The sequence below is a fragment of the Daphnia carinata genome, chromosome 6 (assembly GCF_022539665.2).
Source record: "Daphnia carinata strain CSIRO-1 chromosome 6, CSIRO_AGI_Dcar_HiC_V3, whole genome shotgun sequence".
Lineage (NCBI taxonomy): Eukaryota > Metazoa > Arthropoda > Branchiopoda > Diplostraca > Daphniidae > Daphnia > Daphnia carinata.
The window spans coordinates 6609460-6628847 of record NC_081336.1 but is presented as its reverse complement, the minus strand read 5'-3'; the positions used below and the strand labels follow the sequence as shown (position 1 = coordinate 6628847).

Here is a 19388-nt window from a genome sequence, read left to right as displayed (position 1 = left end):
ATTGAGCCGAGTCGTGCACTGCCGTTGGCCGCTACACAAGAACCTTGCGCAGTGGACGCAATTTCCGAGTCCCTTGTACCAGCCGACGAAGAGGATGCTCCGGATCCTGAGGCCCAAACCTCATCTTCCACCGAGGTTTGCGACGTTCCTATACCGATTGTTGAACCTGCTGAGGAACATCCTCCCGTTCCCGCACGACACGAGTGTGTCGTTGAAGTTTCTACCGCAGTAGGCGAACAGTCGGTGGATGGAAATGCCGATGCAGTGGCACAGGCTGCCGTTCCACCAGTTGGAGTTAAGAATCCCAACAAGGCCCTGTGGAACAAGAGCTACCAGCGCCGGTTGGTGAGGAGAGCGAAGGAGAGAGAAGAGAGGGCCGCGCAACAGGCGGCGGCTTCTGCAGAACAACCCGCTCATTGAGAGTTTTTTTTCTTTTCATTTTTTTTTCCTTAAAAAAAAACGGAAAAACAAAATTCTTGTACATTCTTTTTCGGTTTTATTGTGTGCCTTTCGCAAACCAGTCCACTCGTTGAGCATTTGTTTTTTTTCCCTTTGGTTTTCGATTTAAATGTGGCAGAAAACAGTAAGTCAAAATTTTGTACATTCTATTCTGGTGTGATTGTATGTCTTTCTCGTAATAATCGTTTTTTTTTTTCTCTTTTCCCTGATTTTGTACATGTTAACCTTTGATGATGCTCTTTTTCAGTCACAATCCGAAGGAGCTGGTTGATGAGCCCTTAACGGAGTTGTTCACTGTCGTGCGTGGGCACTACCAATCATGTAGCCCTCCTGTTCCAATTGTCTTCTTCAAGGTACAAGTTTGCATGCGAGTGGCGGGATGGTAAGCAATATTGCCATCTCCCACCTGCATGCACCCACCGGAAGGAGACCACTATGAGAGTTGATTGTCTCGTAGTGATGGCAGAGGGTTGCAGGTAGTTTTCACCTCCATGACAGTGATCAGCTACCTCTACGGGGGATTTTATCCTCAAAGGATTCAACCAGTTCTGAAGGTGCGTGTACGGGGAGAGAGCTAGTCAAGGTTTAATTGTTCTCTGCAAAACACAATTTTTGAAATTTCCCTTTAAAAATTCAAATTCCCTAAATTTTTTTTCTTTTTTAAATATTTTTCTGCTGCTCTAAATTCTCTATACATTTTCTTGTTTTCGATCAATAAAATTTATTCCTAAACGTGCTACCATTTTGTTTGAGTTTTATTTTTTCAAATTAGTTCCTTTTTACCCCACTCCAACGTTCTGAGTGGCATTGTTTGAATTGTTAATCACGTGATTTAACTCATTCCAAACGGTATCGATAACACAATCGATCATCGGGCTGTTTTTTTGTTAAAGCAGAGATTCGGAAAAAAGGCATCGTTTGATTGAATCACTCTCTCTATGTTTATTCGTAAATTCAGACGATTACACTATGTTAGATGTACATTTTTCAAGCCAACAACAAATAGTTAACAAAATAAACCTGAAATATCAGCTGAAAGACCATACGACGGCGTCAGATAATAACAGAAGACGACTAGAAGGCTCAGTCTTCCCCGTAACAAGCGCAATCTGAGACCAACGGCATCGGGGAGCAATAAACTTTTCCCTAACAAATAACAAAGGAACCAAAAAGCTTGGCAAGATAAAAAGATGGAGGTAAATTGATTTCATCTATGTTTTTCACTACTGTGATTCTGTAAATTTTGCTGTGATTGTCATGCCATGCAATTGAAGAGATTTTAAAAACCTGATCATTGTTAATACTCTGTCTTCTGTAATCATCAATTAATACGCTGCTGGATACTTGTACCATGGTTTAGATATTTCAGAACAATGCATGTGTGACTATAACATGAGGAATGAAAAAGCTTGGCAAATAGGAAGACTTATCCAAGGAGGTAAATCCATTTCTTTCTATGTGTTTTCTGAGATTATAATCCTGTTAATTTTGTTGCAGTTGACACCCCTTCAATTTGGAAGCTACTGAAGCCTGAGCAACGTAATTGCTGTGATCTACAACCCAACTTTTGAAGTGAGAGATAGATGTGTCTAAGGAGGGCATATGCAATTGTAACATAAGGTACTAAGAATCCTGGGAAGAAAAATGTTCTGTGAACTAGGTAAATTAATCTTCTTTCATTCATTTTTACAAGTTATGATTCTGTTGATTTTCTGGCAATTTATAGTTTTTTCAAAAGATATTTGTAAATAAAAAAAATAATGATAAAATAAAGAAGTTGAACCTTCTCAACATGAGAGACCAATAAGTGTTACGACAGAGAAGGATTCTAACAAGGTACTTCTTCTTATCCAAAATTATGATTTTGTTTATATTATTGCCACTTACATTCTACTTAGTTGAAACTCAAGATAAAATGAATTGAGGCTATGCAAAATTTAAATTTGAACGCTTTCACGTATAGTCTATGGATCGGGGAAGATTTCTAATTGAGGTAAGATATTTGAGAGTATTAACACACTTGTTGAGTCAGAAACACGTGATGGTTCGTTTCGTGAGAAACAGAACCGATAGCCTTGAAAACAAACTACACAGCATAATCAAAGGTAAAAGATGATAAAGTTATTGGTTTTCTTATTAAAATTAGCCGCGTCGTCTTTTGTTTTTACGTTCAATTAAAAACTGTAAGGTTAATTAAAGAATAAACTCGATTTCCATGATTATCAGTCAATTCTGATTTTGATGAAATTATTGATTTTCTTGTTAAATCAGTCGTATTTAAAAGAAAAGAAAAGAAAGTGCTGATAGCCCCCAACTTTAACAGTACAAATGTTGGCGCGTAGTACTGTACAGCGCAATCGTGCTATAGCACAATATTCAGTATCTTTAAAAAACAGCTACATTGGCGGAGAAAACGAACAATTTTCATGAATTCAGCGTTTAATTTTGAGTATAACGTGTAATGTATTATAGAATTCCAAAGTGGTATAATTTTTTTTTTCGTCAAATTGTTGCTCGTGAAAATAAGCCGGACAAAATCATAAGCCCGACTTTTCCACTAATTTCGTATTTTTTCTAACTCCTCTATTTAGTAATGAACAGATGTACTTTAAATTTGAATTCAACGAGAGCCATGAAAATTGACATTGTATTTCTCATGAGAAGAGAGCTTTCTGAAATAAACGAAAAAAAACGGACAATGCTAGACAATGACAGTTCTAGCGCGCCAGTACGCCACAGCGCTAGCACGATGCAACAAAAATATTCGGCGCATTTCCAAAACGATTGACCCAATGACAAAATAATAGTTTTATCGGAATAAGCATTCAATGTTGAGTATAGCCTGTAATATTCATTCATTTCCGATGAGTGCCGGTTTTTGCAGAAAAAATTTTTTAAGTCCGATTAAATAAGCCCGATTTTTTTCGGGCTTGTTTAGGTTTCACACAGTGCTAGCGCGCCAGTACGCTATAGCGCTAGCGCTGCAGCAAAAATATTCGCTGTAATTCCAAAATGGTTGACTTAATGAAAAAAAATAACTATTTTATCGGAATCAGCGTTCAATTTTAAGTATATTCTGTGATACTCAACCAATTCCGATGAGTGCTGGTTTTTGCGGAAAGAAATTTTAAGCCCGACTAAATAAGCCCGACTTTTCTTATTCTTAGGTCGGGCTTATTTAGTCGGGCTTAGAATATTTTTCTGCAAAAAATGACACTCATCGGAATTGGTTGAATATCACAGGATATAATCAAAATTGAACGCTGATTCCGAGAAAATTGCTACTTTTTTCATTAAGTTAATCGTTTTTGAAATACACTGAATATTTCTGTTGCATCGTGCTAGCGCTGTAGCATACTGGCGCGCTACAAAAAAGTCGGGCTTATTATTTTGTCGGGCTTATTTTCATGACCAACAATTTGACGAAAAAAAAATTATACCTCTTTAGAATTCTATAATAAATTACACGTTATACTCAAAATTCATTCTGTCAAGAGACAGCCAAACGCAAACATTAAAAAAAAAATAATAATTCATTGAGATGCGAATGGCGTGGAATTTGCAACAATATAGAAAGACCTATATTAATATGAATTTTAAGTAGCCAACTTCCCAACGCAACAACAGGTTTTTGTAACGTAACAGGTTTTTGAAGAAATCGAAGTGGGACAATGACCGTAAGTCCGTTAGTCGGTACCGGACGCATGAAAAGCAGACGATCGTATTCCGCAGTGTTTAGTTCCTAAAATTTTAGTCATGCTCCTTTTGAGCAGAGAAAGTCGAATCTTGTGTAGATAGCCGGCGTTTCAGTTAAATATTTAGAATTTACAGTCGATAATAGCCATTTGTTGTTGAAACTCCATAACATAATCTTTGGTAGACAAGACCAATATGACAGGTAAGTTACACTCGTCACATTTCACCTGTTGTGTTTGTATTTCAAGTGTCCTACTTAGACGTGTTCGTGATACTTCCTGTACCTCCATTTGTCTTTCGTAGGAATGAAAAGTTTTGTGGCCAAAGTTCGGTATGTTTTCGCCGTGATGGTTATCACTGGTTCTGCACCCAATTATTTTCTGTTATGGGCTTTGTGGCGAGGTATTTCTCTGTTTATGCCACACTGGAAGTACCAAGATGGTGATGATTTTCTTTACTCAATGTACCAAAGGATGGTGATTTTTTTCTTTGAACACTGCACCAGTCAAAAAGTACAGTTGGCTCTAGAAATTTCCCAATTCCAAAATATCTTACATAAATTTTATATAGGTTTACTTCACGGGGGATGCTGCAGCCATTTTTAGCAAGAAAGAAAATGTTCTTTACCTAGGTAACCATCAGTCTACAGGTAACTACTACGTGATTGCAATAATATTTTGATGAATGTTTTTAATTTTATATAAAACTAATATTTTCAGTTGATTGGATTGTGTGTAACATGGTTGCAATCAGACAAGGCAGTATAGGCCATTTGAGATATGTTATGAAAGATACACTTCAAGCACTGCCACTTTATGGACACTATTTCTATCAACATGGATGCATTTATGTCAAACGTGGGGATTTCAAGCAAAAGAAGATGGAATCTGCTCTAGAATATTTGAGAGATCCAAAGATTAAGGTAAAGCTAAAGTTTCTGGACAAGAGCATGACATGAAATTGAACAAATTATTTATTTATTGAAATTCAATAATGAATTTGTTGATTCTCAGTCATGGACAGTGATATTTCCTGAAGGAACCTGTTATGCTCCCAATGAATATGATCTCATAAAGAAGTCAAACAAGGCAGCTGATGACAACGGACTCAAACCACTTGTTAATCATTTGACGCCACGCTACAGAGGATCTTTTCTGGCCCTGGAGAAATTGCGGGACAATTTAGACGCAATTTATGATGTAACCTGTGTCTATTCTGGGTCAGTTAATGAGAAAAATGAGAGAACTCCGGCACCCGAATTGATAGGTGAGAGAACATCCCCATCCGCAAACCATGGTTGTCATACAGGAATAGTAAAGGAAAAAACAAACATTTTTAAAAAATAGATTTTCTCCTTGGGAAAAATAGTGAAATGTATATTCACGTAAGGCGCATTCCCATAGAAGATGTACCAGTAGATGAAGCTCAGTTCAAGAGCTGGATGCATAGTTTGTTCACTGTGAAGGATGAGTATGCTTATTCCTTTCTTTTCCTTTTTTGTTTTTCAACGTTTTTAACTTTCTCAATATATGCTTTCTTCAAGGCTTGTGTCGCGATTTTACCAAGATGGATACTTCCAAAAGGATGTGGAATTAAAAACCGCGGAGAATCATTATGCTCTTCCCTATACTGCTACGGTACCAAGTTTCCTTTTTTTCGTGCTATCTTTCTTGCCTTTGGTCCTCTTCCCTGGGCTGAGGCTTCTGTGGTTGCAGGGTATCTTGTTATCCACTGTATGTGGATACTTGGTACTTGCCATTAAATCCGTTTGTTAAGTCTTCATAATTGTGACGTTCAGCCATTCCGCAAACGAACCGCCAATTTTTCTGCCAACAATTCTCACGTTTGTGATCACAACATCTTATGACTGGCTTAGAACAACAGCATGAAGATCTGCTATAGTGTTATCTTTTTTGCTCACCTAGCTGTGACCGCGTATCACTGTTGCACTGATAAAAATATGTGTAACAATGATTATAATGGATTTAACATCAAGAAAAATATTTGTAGCGACAAAATTTAAATAATGGTCGTCCCATAGTAATAACAATGAAAAAAAAAATACATAATACTCCTGTAATTTCGACAATTTAAAGTCATACAAATCGAGTTGATCGCTCAGAAGTTCATGCCAAAGAATATGACTAGGAAAGGGGGCGCTGATAGATAGGGTCCAGGAAAGATAGAAATGCAGCTTGTCTTGCTGCAAGAAGAGATACTGGTTAAAAAAGAAAGCACTTCTTACAGATAAAATGCATTACAGTCACTCGACAAAAAATGAGCCTCCCTGGTCGCTTTCTTAAATAGTACTCCACAAATTTTATAATCTCAGTGATTCATATCTTAGATGTTACAATATCACCTTCAGATCCGTCGATGGATCAATCTTGAACCTCTCTGTACGGCACTTCAGATGTGATATTAAAATCTTCTAAGAAATGATGCAGAAATTCAAAAGTTGGCCGCTTATCGGGTTCAGCTTCCCAGCACGAGAGTATCAGTCTGTAGAGAGCATCTGGTAGAGCGTTGTTGACCGGCTTTGGCATTCGGTAGCCTTTTTCAACGTTTTCAATAACTTCACGATTGTGCATCCCAGGATACGGAACCTAAACAAAAATTTTTACTTGTTCATAATTTAATATAGAAACTAATCGGCACACTAGCTAAAGTACGAACCTGTCCGTAAGTAAAAAGTTCCATGAGTAGCACGCCAAAAGACCACACATCAGATTTAATGGAGAATCTGCCACATAAAGCTGCTTCTGGAGCGGTCCACTTAACAGGGAATCGAGTTCCAGCTGTGGGACAATATTCGTTGTCCTTAATGAGGCGCGCCAAGCCAAAATCACAGATTTTGGCAACGCAACCATCACTCACTAAAACATTACGTGCCGCCAAATCCCTGTGAATCAATTGCCTTGACTCCAGGTAGGACATTCCACTCGCAACCTTTAGTAAATTTTAATTATCAATCGTATCACTAAAGTTGTGCTGAATATCGTGTAAAACCTGTGCCGCGATATACACAAGTTCCATGAAACTCATCGCCTTTCCTTCATCTCGTCGTAGTAAGTCGAGCAGGGAGCCCTTGTTCATGTACTCTGTCACGATGAAAATGGGTTCTTCTTTCGAACAGACAGCGTATAGAGCAACCAAATTAGGGTGGCGAAACTTTTTCATAATAGAAGCTTCTTGCAGAAAGTCTGATGATGACATGTTACCGGCCTTAACCGTCTTGATTGCAACATCGTAAGCATGGCGCCATTTTCCTACGTGTTGCAAAACGTGCAAATGAACGTTTCAATACTACATTAAATGACTTGGACTTACCATACCACACCTCTCCAAAATTACCACTTCCAAGTTTACGAATAAATTCCAGTTCTGAACGATCTATCTCCCATTTATCTCGGGTTTGAGGTGACAAATCCCATATAGTAGGGCGAAGTTTCGGGCATGCGACTGTCAGGGTATGACACAGACCATTTGCTTCACCTAGAATGCAGTTGAGAATTTAGAAGTTTTTTCAACATAAAACATTTTGAGAGATTGAGAAAGAAACAAGCATACGCATGTAGGCAGCAACTAATTCCGGAAGCGTGGTGAATGTTTGTCGAGTTGTAACATAATATCCTCCCTGATCGAGGCATTTAATTTTGTAGTGTTTTATATGTGGGCCTCTTTCTACTTCATAATCACGCATTGTTAATGAAAAGCCACCGGGAATGTGCTCGGCAAAGCGGATCAAGAAAGCTCCTCTCGGTAGATCTTGGCTCAGTAGAAGTTTCTCGGCTTCTTTCCGGCTGATATGACCAAAGAACCAGCTAAAACGTTACTCAATAAAATTAGCGATGAGACGAAGAAAAAAATTTGTTGTTAGATTACTCAAAGCTTTCCACTGATTGTTCCATTGCAACAAAGTTTCGTGGAATGTATCCAACTTTGCTAGTGGCAGTGTGCTCAGCTTTCCACCAATCAGAATCGCTATCATAACATGAATTGTAATTACGCGAAAAACCTATATGTTTAATAAGTAATTGCCCAAACCTATCATCCAATAATTCCATTCTGTCCCCTTTCCTGAAGCTCATATCAGATATTTCTCTAGCATTGTAATCATAAAGAGCAATCAACATTCTAGGTCCACTGGATAATCCTAAATTCAACAGTATTAATTGAAGGTTGGCTGAATAGCAAAAAATGTTATGTTTATGAAAAGTTTAATACCATTCGGACTCTCTAATCTGGCTGAATTGGTTGGTCTCATTGGAGTTTGGGAAGGATGACGAATAATGTCTTGACTAGGAAGTCTAGAAGACGCACCACCAGAAAATTGAATATCATTCCTTGGAATAGATGGTAATCCGATTTCTCCATTTCCAGACACTAATTGAAATTTGTCTATTATGAAAATTTTAATTGACTTCATAAAGTTTTCTTAGTACAAACCTTTCCTTCCATCCCCTTTCCTGTAATTCTGTTCCTGTGCAGGAACTTTGTTACAACAACGATTACCCATTATAATTCAAATAACACTCAAGCTGAGGCAAATCTGGTAACATATGAATATAAACAGTAAGTAAAACGAACAAGCCACCAGCATCATTACTTTGTACACAAAGTGTGTCAAAATTCAGCCATCCATGGACATAAAAATAAGCACTTTGAAAACATGGAGGCAATAATTCTGGACCAATATTTCACTAAATAAAAGCAAACACATCAAACGAGGATTCCATTCAAAACGACCGATTTGTACGTCTCCCAAGAAGCCAAGAAGGGCAAGCGATCCTAGTTCTTGAGGCTTGGCAAGGGCTGGATGATGGTTTGAGCCATCGGCACGTTAGTGCAAGCGCTAAATTTCACTTTTTCTTGAAGAGGACTCAATTCGCAAACGTAAGAACAACACAATATACATAAACTAAGAAATAATTTTCGTTCTACACTTGAGAGCTGTCATTCCATTCTGGTTGAGTGTGACGACGAGCCAATGGCGCAAGTGCTGCCCGCGACATCTAGCGAGTGTTGTGTAGGCCTTCAAAAGACATTTTTTCTCTTTGTTCAAAAACCAAGACCTACGCGTTTCTGGAGTACACTATTGCTAGTAAGCTGTAATGCACATCCTTTCTGGTACAGAGAGTTGGTTTCATTTCCGGGCGTCAAGAACTTAAAAAAGCCTAACGTGAAGCAATAAAATCTATGACTAGTTTCTTTGTCACTGTGTTCAATTAGACGTTAGTTAAAAGAGATTTTGAATAAAATTTACAATAACGGGCAAAGCCAATTAAACTAGCAAGCAGAAGCATTAAAGCTACAAAATGAAGAGGAAGCGGAAAATATTAATAATTGAGATAACGGGCGTGTATTAAGACAAAAAAAGAAGAGGGAACACAAGAGCTTCGACCGCAAAAAAAAACTGTGGCATTCAATAGTACAAATTGGTTTTTGTGTTTGGATCTCCCTGATCCCCATGACGTCTTCTCTTGCTTGCTGCTTGCTGGATATTAATATATATTCTTGGTAGTTCTTTTATTTTCTCCATTTATCCAGCTTTTGTTACACGCCTTGTGGTGCAGCCGAAGGTAAGACCATGGCCGGCATTTGCAAATCTCTCGGCCGATCCTCCAATCGTTCATACTCGACAAACATTTCTTTTGCGACCTTACGCCAGTTGTTAGGGTCAAAGCAGTAATAGGTGCCTCTTTCATATGTTCCAGTTTTCTCCATGAGGGGCATACCTGGTACCCGAGTGATCCACAATCTCTCCTCCTGAAAACCAATTTTGAATGTCATGTTTAAAGACAGCATAAAATTTTTTTAAAGAATTTTCTCCTTAACAATCCACCATTCAAACTTATGACAAAGGCAAACGTAATACTTTATGATAGCGCCAATCTCTATTATAGAGTTCAAGGGAAGCGGCTAGTTGCATCGTGTCTCCAACGTTGGTATAAAAGAGATAAAAGAGCAGATCCTCTTGATATCGGTTAAGTTTCACTGGGGCAAGTTTGTCGCGTATGACGGCGTTGGTCAGGTACTCGGGTGGGACGTGGAAGTCTATATCCTGTGGTCGGCAGGGATTCTCCGCCCACGGACCCCCGAAGTTGTTGTATAGGGGTTCGGGTGAGTTAAGATTGAGACCTAATGTCGTCAAGTCGGAACCAAGGGCTAAAGAGACCAGATTAGAATCGGATTCTGCCACTCGAATGAATGTCAGGAGACCCGCCATTCCAAACTGATCCGCTACCATGTTGTTAGGTATATTCGTCACCTGATCAAGCAAAGCAATTTTATCAATTCCTTTAAACCTTTTTATGATGCAACAGAAGTACCTTTCCATCAGCACTGATTTGAAGCCCACGTTTACTGTGGTTCAAGTTGGTGTTGCTGACAGATGAAGACGAAGTGGATGTGTTAGAGACTTTGCTTGTCTCAGCTCCACTACCGGTTGAAGTATTGTTGTCATTATTCTGCGTGCCGGGGAGAGCGGGAAAGTCTTCATTACTCATCGTGAATTCCGTGGTTTCTGAAGCAGGCGTTTTAATGATCCCCACTAATAAATTGGCGACAGAGAACTTAGTAAATATCCGCTGTAAGAAATGTCAGTCCTCGATTTACCATAGTTGGATCTTCCTGTAAGGGATGAACTACCACCGTTTTCGTTTGGACCCATAGACCTATTCGTCAGACTTGGAAATTCAGACAAGTCCAAAGACGGTGGAGCTAAACTGCCATCCATTCCTATAACACATTATTTTAGTTAGTAATGTAATTATTTCTTAAAAGAAAAAACTTTAACCTAGTGGCATGCCAAAAGGCATTTGCAATCCTTGTACTCCCTGTGACTGTGCTCCTTGCCCATGTGCCAATCCTTGAAATGCTCCTCTCACTCCAGCAAGCCCAGCAGGCCCTAGTCCTGAAGGTGCTGATGCAGGTAGGTTGAAGTAAGAACCGCTAATCATGGATTGTCCATATCCACCTATGGAAGGCCTCTTGTCTCCGACAGCCCTTTGGCCAAGCACTCCTATCCTCTGGTTATTACCCATTTGGGGTAAAATATTTCCACCACTTCGATTGGGGGAAGTTAGCTGTCCACCAGCAGTTGGGCCTGATAATTCAAAATTAAAATCAGTAACAGAGAAATGTCAACATAGAAGTGTTTCATACCTGTAACTGGTAGGTTTCTAGGAGGTTGCTGTATTGATAAATGACTCATTCCTGGTGGTAAATTGATTCAAAGTTTTGTGTAGAACCTAGTAAAGAGGAACAGTAGCCAGATTTATTACCTATGCCTGAGGTTTGCTGACCATACAGCGAAGAGCCAAACGCAGGTTGGCTTGGAGAGGGTGAACTCATTTCTGTAAACCATCACCCGATCATTTAAAAGCTTGCTTTAACATACATTTTGCTGCAAAAAGCTTTGTTACACAGAGATTAATCAAAGGAACTGTCAAACTTTCTACACCAGTAACTCTATTTCGACGTTGGAATGATGGCGCGATACAGGTTCAAAACTTAACCATACCAATAAATACAACCTATATTATGGCGAAGCCTTACCTGATTATTCAAACTACGGAAATTATCGTTGTATCCAATAATAAATGATTCATAACAAGCTAGTACTTCGGTAGTAAAATATAAGAGAAATGCTCCAGTTCTCTTCCAAAAAAAGCCAAATGCGTCGTTGTCTGATCGGAAAAATTAAACGTGAGGATCCACGGCACTCGGCAGAGTCCGCAGAGCGGCACACCGCAGTGAATGTGGATCTTTGGTTCTTTGATTGCTTTTGATCCATTCACATCGAAAACTAGCTTTTCTCCAAAATCTTAGGCTTTAATGGTGCCACATTCATATAGGTATTATAGTCCTTTTTGTTAAAATAACACTTTAATTCAAAGTTCCCTGAGTAAAAAAAAAAAGTAAACAGACAGTGTCACACAAGACATTAAATGTTACGGACGTGTCCTACCATAACATTTAATGCTTCACTCGTAAATATTTGAGAATTAATTTTAAGTATAGTCTAGAATACAAATATAGATTCATCTAATTATGTACAGGCATTAAAAGGGGGATTACCCTTAACGATCTAGACGTCAAATGCAAATTTTACGGATTATTGTTTATTAATTGATTAAATATGGGTGATTTTCATTCAATAAACTTTGAATCAGTTTCGTCACAATATTTTTGTTATGATAAAACTTTACTCCAATAATAAATGGTCGGCTGTATTACATCACGAATAACTGACATAATTTCCTATATTATAATGCCTCAAAAGATTTAGAGACATTGTTGTGTAGGGCATCTTTTTTTATGTCAAAGATTTCATCCAAAACAAGGCAAAAGCTACTTAAGGAACAAAAGCTCTTTTAATTTGCTTAATTCTTTGTCGGCACATGGGGCAATTCCTCTGTAGTATATTTTCCCGCCTGATGCCTACCATACAATCGGCGCAGAGGCAAAAGTGACCGCATGGAAGAACAATAACTTCCCGATTTCGAACCAGGCATATTACGCAGCGCTGCTCTTCCGGTAGGTCATCATTTTCTCCAGTTGACCGACGTGACTCGCAAAGATCACGAAGAATATCGTCTTCTTCTCTGGCATGTCGTCGACCATCATGAATTTTGCGAATCATAAGATAACAAAGAACTATGCCAACGCCACCAAAAAAGAATAGACTCCACTTGCAAACGCTGATACGGGTTTCATAGGTGCTCAGCAGTGCGCTGTAAGGCAAAGTAGAAAGAATAAACGGTAAAGCTTGGTCAGAATTGCTTGGTGATCTCAGCTGCATGGTACCATCGCTGCTTACGACTAATTCACCGACGGCTGTCATTAGCGAACCGTCAATAACCATTTCTTCAACTTCATTAATTCCCTTGAGCTGAACACCACTAACCTTTATCGTACATGATAAAATGAATTAATAAATTTAATCATTTATTTATTTTTATTTATTATATTACCCATCCGCCGAGCCAACCAGATGGGGAAAAGGCAGCAGGAGTGAACTCATTTCTGACGACAGCTATATCAAGACGATCGGCCGTTAATCCTTCTATAACTTGGACTACTGTCTGCTTAGTAGCATTGGCTATTTTAACATTTAAAAGAAAGACAGGAGGATTGGATATTTCTTGTGATTTCAAACCCCAAGGAACTTCATGCTGAAAATTTTTTACAATTCTTTCCTCATGAACCCTAGTAACAAAAGATACAAATTTTCATTTTTGTATGAATACAAACTTCTGCCAAATGTTATTACCACAGCCTTGTCCAATTGCGAACTTTGGCAACTTCTTTAGTTATAATTTTTTGAATCACTCCAGTGCTTTTGTTGTCTGTACTCTTCAGTAATTTTGATTTGTCAAGTGGCTCCACTATCCCTCTCAGACACACATATCTAAAGTCATTCTGAGTTCCTGATGTGGTAGGTGCTGATTTATTTTTTGTCCAAAACTGAAGCCAGCTCCTTGGTTGACTTTTGGGGGCTGCCAGCTGACTAAGCTCCGATATTTCAACTTGTTCTGCTTCCTAGACAGTTGTGCATAGAAGATGGAAAAGTAAAACTACGTATGGCGATCGCAGAGCTGTAAAAGCTTGATAAATATTCACAACTGTTTTTCCTGCAGATTGATGTGCAAAATCAAGATTAGAACGGAAGTGTTTTCTGTTACCTTAAGTGCCTGAATATAGGCAGCACATGACTCGTAAGATTTATAAATGAACCCTAAAATAACAACGTCCAAACTAAGAAAGATACCCTCGCGAACAAGTTCAGAAACAATTTCCATTTCTTTACCTTGCCCCTAGCCCTTTTCTAACATAACTGTTCTTCGTCGAATTATCTCATCTCATGCAAAGGTAGTGTTGGCGACTATCTAAACCTGAAAACGATATATCGATATTTTTAGATACTTTTTAGATAGTCGACTTTTTTAGATAATCGCTGTATCGATACACTCCAAATAGATCTCACATTTAATAATAGATGGCGTGTAGTGCAAATGAAAAAAAAACTATAATAATTTAAAAATTTTCATCTCTGCCTAGATTTGAACTCCGACGCTTCGTGTTACGAGCGCCGACTTAACCCACACCACTAAACCAGTAAAAAAAAACGACATGGCACAAGTATGGTTTTCGTTGGCGAGTATCGATACAAATATCATAAAATACAATATTTTTATCGTCTGCTTTACTTTACAAGTCTTAACAGATGATTTTAGTTGTACATATCAGTGTTGCCTTATGAAATACAATAGATTTTTGTTGAAGTTTTTATTACATGAATATAAAATGTAGAGAAGATGGCCTCGAGAACAAGTTCAAAAACAATTTCCATTTCTTTACATTGCCCCTAGCCCTTTTCTAACATAACTGTTCTTCGTCGAATTATCTCATCTCATGCAAAGGTAGCTTACACAGAAGCGGGCCCTCTATGAGAAGAGATTGAAACTCTGTTGGAGCAACCCGGTTTCACCGCGTTATAGAATGGGCCAGCCGGTTGGGTATATAAAGTGGAAGTCGTGTTTTTGGAAGAACGCTGTGCATCGGGGAAATGGAGTGAAGATTCTAGGCCAATTCCAATCCCCGTCAGAATTAGGAATTAACTTGAAAGATTTTTTGGAATACTATACGAATTCACACTTACACAGTTACACTATTTCGCGTCAATTTTTTATTTTGATTCAAAGTACCATGCGGTATTTAAACTTTTTAAATTAGAATTTTACACTCAGGTTTCTTTTTCATCATGTTTACAATTTATTATCCATTATTTTCAGAAATGGATATTCAACCGATTTGTGGACCACCTGCTGTATTAACATGTGTATTTTCTAAAACTGTTAATTCAAAAAGTTGACATTTATTTTTGAATCGCCCAAAGATTATTTCTGGATTGTGGCTTTGTAATGATCAGCAACTCTGTTATATATTTGACTGTGAAATACGTAACAACCGGTTAAGCCGAACTTATCATCTATTCAGGATTTGCAGCCGACACATACATAACAAAGAGAACAACATAAAAACACACTATGTAGTAACCTGGTACAGGTCCACATGGGAAACGGGAATTATTGTGTAAGTGACATTCTTCTTCTCAGACTGCTTATCCACTGGGCATCTTCAATCCTAATGCTCGACAATATTTATTGCATACATTCTTTTTAAAGAATTTGTTTATGCCAATAGGGCTTAGATTGGTTTTCCCAAAACGAATGTGCTTTGAACAGTGAATAGCGGGGTCCGTTAGTAACAGAATTTCTTTCTCTTTTGCGTTTACATAGGAAACTCCTTGCAAATCACAAACGAGCAAGTATCCATCGGTGATATCGTGGCTGAAATGGGAAAACGCTAAAGCAATTTCGAGTCTTTTGCGGCCATTTTCGTCCAAAGATTAAGCATCATGAACGAAGTCTACGTTGTTTGTATATTTGACCATGTTGGGACTTACCCCACGGAATCTTTGCTCGTAAGCTAAATAACGCGGAGCGACATCTTTAAAAACGCGAGCAACTTTGGTCTTTAAGAATTTCATTGTGATGTTGGGGTTGTGGTGGGTTTTAAACAGCCTAAAATTAAATTCTTTCGCCAGTTTAGCGGCAACTGTCTGTACTTCAAGATCACTCCGGTAACGCCAGCAATCAAGATCTGCTACTTTCGGTGGCGAAATAATTTCTTTAAATACAACGCCGTCAACACTTTCGGAAGCCGATGAATTGGCGTCTTTCGACGACGAATAAAAAATTTTGCCGAAGTAAGCCAAACGAACCGACCCTTTGGCAAAAGGATTCGGAGCAATCTGCAGTCGGCACTTTTTAATTTTATCCTGTAGCTTGGCAAACGAAGTTATTTCTTCAACCGATGTCGGTAACTCGAAAGTTAAAATAGTGCCGTCTAAACGCGGGAGTTGGTCCCAGTTCGGTTCTTTTTTGTCCATGTTGAATGGTAGTAATTTCTTGTCAACCATACTAGGAAAATCAGTACGATGAGTGACAGAGACTGACCTCATTACGCTTTCCATTACTGAACGCAAAACGTTACCGACTTCTGCGCTGTCTACGGTTTCTATTTTTTCGCCGAGATATCTTTCAAAGGTCGCTATCATCCTGTCGCATTCGCCGTTTATACGGCCGAAATAGTACATCAATTTCTTGCGACGCATCTCCCGAAAAAGCTCCTGAAGTGGTGGATCGTTGGGGTGGCCGTTTTCGTAATCATCTCTACGACGACCATCATGGAAAATAGTTTTCCCGTGTGCAGGAGCGTCACCAAGATGGAAAATTATTCTGGTACCACTATTCTGTGGCCAATTAAGAGATATTGCGCGACTGAGTCCTCCAAGAACATCTTCCGGAAAATCTCCACCTCCTTTTGCGCAGATAGTGGCAACAAACGACTTGAATTCAGAAACAGATTTGGTGAACGGAAGTATTTCGAAGTGGTTAATCCCTAGAAATGAACAACCAACAATAAATCAAATGTGTTAGTTTCCGAAATACCTCATCAGTAACACACCGTCACACCAATCTTTGTAGCCTGCAAGTAAATCGAAAATAAAAGGAAGGGTTTCAATGTGTTCGCGAAGGCAACTTATGCTTAGACTTTACCAACAAAAGCTAATCCCTCTATTCCGCAACCACTTGCCTCCAAACGCGCAACTATCTCTACGATTTGTTCTTTCACTTCGTTAATGTAGGAATACATGCTTCCAGTTGTATCCAATAGAAAACAAATGCCAATATGATGAGTCTGATTTATTTGGCATGCGATTCGGCTTAACCATACCAATAAATACAACCTATATTATGGCGAAGCCTTACCTGATTATTTAAACTACGGAAATTATCGTTGTATCCAATAATAAATGATTCATAACGAGCTAGTACTTCGGTAGTAAAATATAAGAGAAATGCTCCAGTTCTCTTCCAAAAAAAGCCAAATGCGTCGTTGGGAAAAATTAAACGTGAGGATCCACGGCACTCGGCAGAGTCCGCAGAGCGCAGACCCCGCACGCAACACACCGCAGTGAATGTGGATCTTTGATTCTTTGATTGCTTTTGATGCATTCACGTCGAGAACTAGCTTTTCTCCAAAACCTCAGGCTTTAATGGTGCCACATTCATATAGGTACTAAAGGTACCTATATGAACTAAGGTTAAAATAACACTTTAATCCAAAGTTCCTTGAGTAAAAAAAAAAAGTAAGACAGTGTAACACAAGACATTGAATGTTACCGACGTGTCCTACCGTAACATGTAATGTTGCATTCGTAAATATTTCAGAGTTCATTTTAAGTATAGTCTAGTCTAGAATACAATTATAGATTCATCTAATTATTTACAGGCATTAAAAAGGGGTTACCCTTAAGGATCAAGACGTCATTTACGAATTTTTCGGATTATTCTTTATTAATTGATTAAATATGGATGGTTTTCATTCAATAAACTTTAAATCAGTTTCGTCACAATATTTTGTTATGATAAAACTTTACTCCAATAATAAGTGGTCAGCTGTATTACATCATGAATTACTGACATAATTTCCTAGATTTTAATGCCAGAAAAGATTTAGACATTGCTGTGTAGGGCAACTTTTTGTTATGTCAAAGATTTCATCCAAAACAAGGCAAAAGCTACTTAAGGAACAAAAGCTCTTGCAATTTGCTCAATTCTTTGTCGGCACATGGGGCAATTCCTCTGTAGTACATTTTGTCGATTGATGAGCACCATACAATCCGCGCAGAGGCAAACGTGACCGCATGGAAGAACAATAACTTCCCGATTTCGAACCAGGCATATTACGCAGCGCTGCCATTCCGGTAGGTCATCATTTTCTCCAGTTGACCGACGTGACTCGCAAAGATCACGTAGAATATCGTCTTCTTCTCGTGCGTGGCGGCGACCATAATGGATTTTAAACCACTTGCGAATCATTAGAGAACAAAGTACCATGCCTACACCACCAAAAAAGAAAAGGCTCCACTTGCATACGCTTACAAGGGTTTCGTACGTATTGAGCAATGCACTATAAGGTAATGTTGATAGAATAAAAGGCAAAGCTCGGTCCGAATTGCTGGGCGATCTCAGTTGCATGGTGCCGTCGCTGCTTACGACTAATTCACCGACGGCTGTCATTAGCGAACCGTCAATAACCATTTCTTCAACTTCATTAATTCCCTTGAGCTGAACACCACTAACCTTTATCGTACATGATAAAATGAATTAATAAATTTAATCATTTATTTATTTTTATTTATTATATTACCCATCCGCCGAGCCAACCAGATAGGGAAAAGGCAGCAGGAGTGAACTCATTTCTGACGACAGCCATATCAAGACGATCGGCCGTTAATCCTTCTATAACTTGGACTAATGTCTGCTTAGCAGCATTGGATGTTTCTTGTGATTTCAAACCCCAAGGAACTTCATGCTGAATATTTTTTACAATTCTTTCCTCATCAACCCTAGTAACAAAAGACACAAATTTTTATTTTTGTATGAATACGAACTTCTGCTGAATGTTATTACCACAGCCTTGTGCCATTGCGAACTTTGGCAACTTCTTTAGTTATAATTTTGTGAATCACTCCAGTGCTTTTGTTGTCTGTACTCTTCAGTAATTTTGATTTGTCAAGTGGCTCCACTATCCCTCTCAGACACACATATCTAAAGTCATTCTGAGTTCCTGATGTGGTAGGTGCTGATTTATTTTTCTTCCAAAACTGAAGCCAGCTCCTTGGTTGACTTTTGGGGGCTGCCAGCTGACTAAGCTCCGATATTTCAACTTGTTCTGCTTTCTAGATAGTTGTGCATAGAAGATGGAAAAGTTAAACTATGTATGGTGATCGCAGTGCTGTAAAAGCTTGATAAATATTCACAACTGTTTTTACCGCAGATTGATGTGCAAAATCAAGATTAGAATGAAAGTGTTTTCTGTTACCTTAAGTGCCTGAATATAGGCAGCACATGACTCGTAGGATTTATACAAGAATCCTAAAATGACGACGTCCAAACCAAGTGAAATACCCTCAAGTACGAGTTCGAAGTCAATTTCCATTTCTTAAAAATTGCCTCTAGCCCTTTCCTGGCATAACTGTTCTTCGTCGAATCATCTCATCTCGTGCAAAGGTAACTTACACAGGAGCAGGCCCTCTATGAGTAGTGATGGAAACTCTTTTGGAGCGACCCGGTTTTACCGCGTTATAGAATGGG

General features: G+C 38.7%; 5 protein-coding genes and 1 long non-coding RNA gene across 6 annotated transcripts; 2 read left to right on the top strand and 4 right to left on the bottom strand.

Moving 5' to 3' along the window:
• The first annotated feature begins 1367 nt into the window (after positions 1–1367).
• On the top strand, positions 1368–2559 carry LOC130702396 (uncharacterized). Its single transcript, XR_009004300.1, has 4 exons — positions 1368–1655; positions 1820–1897; positions 1957–2295; positions 2358–2559. It is a non-coding gene; the product is annotated as an uncharacterized LOC130702396 (long non-coding RNA).
• A 1641-nt stretch (positions 2560–4200) lies between these two features.
• Positions 4201–6235, top strand: LOC130702392 (1-acyl-sn-glycerol-3-phosphate acyltransferase epsilon-like). The gene is made up of 7 exons (XM_057524074.2): positions 4201–4357; positions 4459–4667; positions 4726–4804; positions 4875–5077; positions 5169–5421; positions 5502–5625; positions 5699–6235. The coding sequence occupies exons 1-7, from the start codon at positions 4351–4353 to the stop codon at positions 5928–5930; spliced, it is 1107 nt and encodes a 368-aa protein (XP_057380057.1). The 5' UTR covers positions 4201–4350; the 3' UTR covers positions 5931–6235.
• Positions 6218–11859, bottom strand: LOC130702387 (tyrosine-protein kinase Fyn-like). Its single transcript, XM_057524069.2, has 17 exons — positions 11716–11859; positions 11442–11513; positions 11323–11373; positions 10955–11263; positions 10774–10896; positions 10488–10708; positions 10034–10426; positions 9745–9924; positions 8605–8638; positions 8383–8541; positions 8203–8311; positions 8041–8139; positions 7726–7979; positions 7486–7650; positions 7165–7424; positions 6832–7104; positions 6218–6761 (listed from the first exon to the last, which is right to left on the bottom strand). Exons 2-17 carry the CDS (start codon positions 11509–11511, stop codon positions 6537–6539), a joined length of 2925 nt encoding a protein of 974 aa, XP_057380052.1. The 5' UTR covers positions 11512–11513; positions 11716–11859; the 3' UTR covers positions 6218–6536.
• Positions 11860–12265: 406 nt separating this feature from the next.
• Positions 12266–14048, bottom strand: LOC130702367 (mitochondrial E3 ubiquitin protein ligase 1-like). Its single transcript, XM_057524049.2, has 4 exons — positions 13845–14048; positions 13433–13701; positions 13134–13368; positions 12266–13066 (listed from the first exon to the last, which is right to left on the bottom strand). The coding sequence occupies exons 1-4, from the start codon at positions 13959–13961 to the stop codon at positions 12515–12517; spliced, it is 1173 nt and encodes a 390-aa protein (XP_057380032.1). The 5' UTR covers positions 13962–14048; the 3' UTR covers positions 12266–12514.
• A 1208-nt stretch (positions 14049–15256) lies between these two features.
• On the bottom strand, positions 15257–16944 carry LOC130702474 (alpha-protein kinase vwkA-like). The gene is made up of 3 exons (XM_057524143.2): positions 16785–16944; positions 16693–16713; positions 15257–16626 (listed from the first exon to the last, which is right to left on the bottom strand). Exons 1-3 carry the CDS (start codon positions 16879–16881, stop codon positions 15572–15574), a joined length of 1173 nt encoding a protein of 390 aa, XP_057380126.2. The 5' UTR covers positions 16882–16944; the 3' UTR covers positions 15257–15571.
• A 652-nt stretch (positions 16945–17596) lies between these two features.
• On the bottom strand, positions 17597–19292 carry LOC130702369 (mitochondrial E3 ubiquitin protein ligase 1-like). The gene is made up of 4 exons (XM_057524051.2): positions 19117–19292; positions 18705–18973; positions 18442–18640; positions 17597–18374 (listed from the first exon to the last, which is right to left on the bottom strand). The coding sequence occupies exons 1-4, from the start codon at positions 19231–19233 to the stop codon at positions 17814–17816; spliced, it is 1146 nt and encodes a 381-aa protein (XP_057380034.1). The 5' UTR covers positions 19234–19292; the 3' UTR covers positions 17597–17813.
• Positions 19293–19388: the final 96 nt, after the last annotated feature.